The 2,348-nt window shown below is 44.6% G+C and overlaps 1 protein-coding gene across 1 annotated transcript in view; it reads right to left on the bottom strand.

The window, feature by feature from the left end:
* The window catches only part of PCDH9 (protocadherin 9), a 702,549-nt gene extending 700,415 nt beyond the window's left edge, over window positions 1–2,134 (bottom strand). Inside the window, 1 exon segment of the mRNA XM_009323525.1 lies at window positions 2–2,134. Within this exon segment, the coding sequence (XP_009321800.1) occupies window positions 2–2,134 (2,133 nt within the window).
* Window positions 2,135–2,348: the final 214 nt, after the last annotated feature.

Here is a 2,348-nt window from a genome sequence, read left to right as displayed (position 1 = left end):
CGGCATTCATTCCAGTGTCTATATCCACAGCAAAGACTTCGGCTACCACCGATCCTGGAATTGCTGAGAGCGGCACTAGCTTAAAAGAAGTATTAGAAGGTGGGTAGATGACAACGGGGCTGTTATCGTTAACATCCATGACGTTTATGGTTACTTTTGCTGTAGAAGAGCGAGGAGGTTGCCCTCCATCCACTGCCTTAACGTCAAAGGTGTAGGAGCTCTGCTGTTCTCGATCAAAAGAAACATTGGACTTTATAACTCCAGAGTATGGATCCAGCACAAAGTTTTCATTGTCATTCAGGATGGAAAGGGTCACCGCTTTATTTTCCCCGGCATCCGCATCGGTCACCGTGATCACCCCCACCGTGCTATACTTTGGTAAGTTCTCTGATACGAAAAACTGGAAGTGATTATGAGTAAATTTGGGACTGTTGTCATTTTCGTCCAACACGGTAACAATTACAGCTGCCTGACTCTGCAAAGGAGGGGTGCCATTGTCTCGGGCTGTAACAGTGAAAATGAAACGTTCCTGCTCTTCTCTGTCAAAAACTCTGGAGGCTGTCAAAACTCCTGTCTTTCGATCCAGATCAAAAAAGGAGGCATTAGGGCCAAGCTGATAAACAATGTCTGCATTTTTCCCACTGTCTTCATCTGTGGCACTAATAGTTGTTAAGTATAGGCCACGCCGGTTGTTTTCAGAAACTGACAGCTCAATTACAGGCTGGCTGAAAATCGGAGGGTTGTCATTTTCATCCTCCAGTTTAACTCTTACCAGGGCAGTCTGGTTCAAACTGGGCTTGCCAGAATCAGAAGCAACAATTTTAAAGCTGAATTCTTTGGTGCCCTCATAGTCCAACAAGGAAGAGGTCTCTAACAGATACTGGTTGTCGTAAACTGCCTTCAAGTGGAAGGGGACCTCTCTCTCAATGAAACAGATCACTTTGCCATTCACATCAGTGTCCTTATCTGAAACTGTAATTAGGGCAATCTTTGTATTGATGGGATCTTTCTCAGATAAGTACACTGTGCCATTGATGGGACTTATAATGTACCTGAGGTCTATGTTAGGAGGGTTATCGTTTACATCAGTGACATTGATGGTAACAGTTGCCCGAGCCGGTGTAGAGCTACCATCACTAGCCAGCACTGTCACTTTGTGAATAGCAGTCTCTTCTCGATCTAAGGACCTCTGAACTGTAATCAGCCCTGTGGTGTTGTTTAAAGCAAAAAATCTTTTGGTTGCAGGGGCGACTTGGGCACCGAAAATGTATCTGATTTCCGCATTGCTTCCTATATCTGCATCTGTAGCATGAAGCTGAATCACAGAGGTGCCTACAGGGGCATTCTCTGGTATATGAACCTCTACTTGACTCTCTTTAAACACTGGCCTGTTATCATTGACATCACTTACTGTGACTTGCAGGATGGCTGTGCTGGATTTCTGGGGAGTACCTCCATCCTCCACTTTGATTTTCATCACGTAGGTGTCCTTCTGCTCTCTGTCCAAGTTCTGCTGCACGATCAGCTGAGGCCATTTCTCTCCTTCTGGAGTTTCTACAATATCCAGTCCAAAGACACTCTGCCCGTTTAACAACTCATAGTGCTGCACACCGTTGAAACCTGTGTCAGGATCTGTTGCTGATGGGATTGGAAAGCGACTGTTGATCAGAGTGTTTTCTGGGATGGAGATATTGATGACAGGGGATGGAAACATAGGTGCATTGTCATTAGTATCCTTTACAATGATTTTTATTTTGATCAGCCTAAAAAAGTCATTGGGGAGAATCACCACTTCAAGTTCAAAGAAACACTCGTTTTCTTCTGCATAGGAAGCTCCAGCACAGAGTTTTTCTCTGTCTATTCTGTTGGATGTCGTAAAGATTTCCCCGGTGGTACTGGACACTTTGACCAGAGGGGCATCCCCTGCTTTAGACACCAGTCTGTAGACAAGGCTGGCACTGGTCCCCGTGGCAGCATTGATGTGAGAAATGTTCAGGTCCTTTGGTATGTTCCCTATGGGTACGTTTTCAGGCAGCTCTTCTCTAATAGTGTAAATAAGTTCTTGAGCTATAGCAGAATCCAGCCTTAAACAGGCAATCAAAGCGGCCAACAGGTAAAAATCCCTCAGGTCCATGATAATGTTTTTAATCTCTTTTCCCAGATTTTAGGACTTAAAGGTTTCCAGAGAGGAATGATGCGCGATTTGCAAGAGGAGGCATGCATGGACTGCAGGATGCATTACATCTCATTTGGAGACAGCACTGTCAACACAACCACACAGAACAGCATTATTGGTTTTTTAGGCATGACAAATCCACAATCTCCAACTACTACTTGTTTTTGCAATC

The sequence above is a fragment of the Pygoscelis adeliae genome, unplaced genomic scaffold (genome assembly GCF_000699105.1).
Source record: "Pygoscelis adeliae isolate BGI_AS28 unplaced genomic scaffold, ASM69910v1 Scaffold44, whole genome shotgun sequence".
Classification (NCBI taxonomy): Eukaryota; Metazoa; Chordata; class Aves; order Sphenisciformes; family Spheniscidae; genus Pygoscelis; species Pygoscelis adeliae.
The sequence above is the reverse complement of the archived record's forward strand: the minus strand, read 5'-3'. Positions and strand labels throughout refer to the sequence as shown.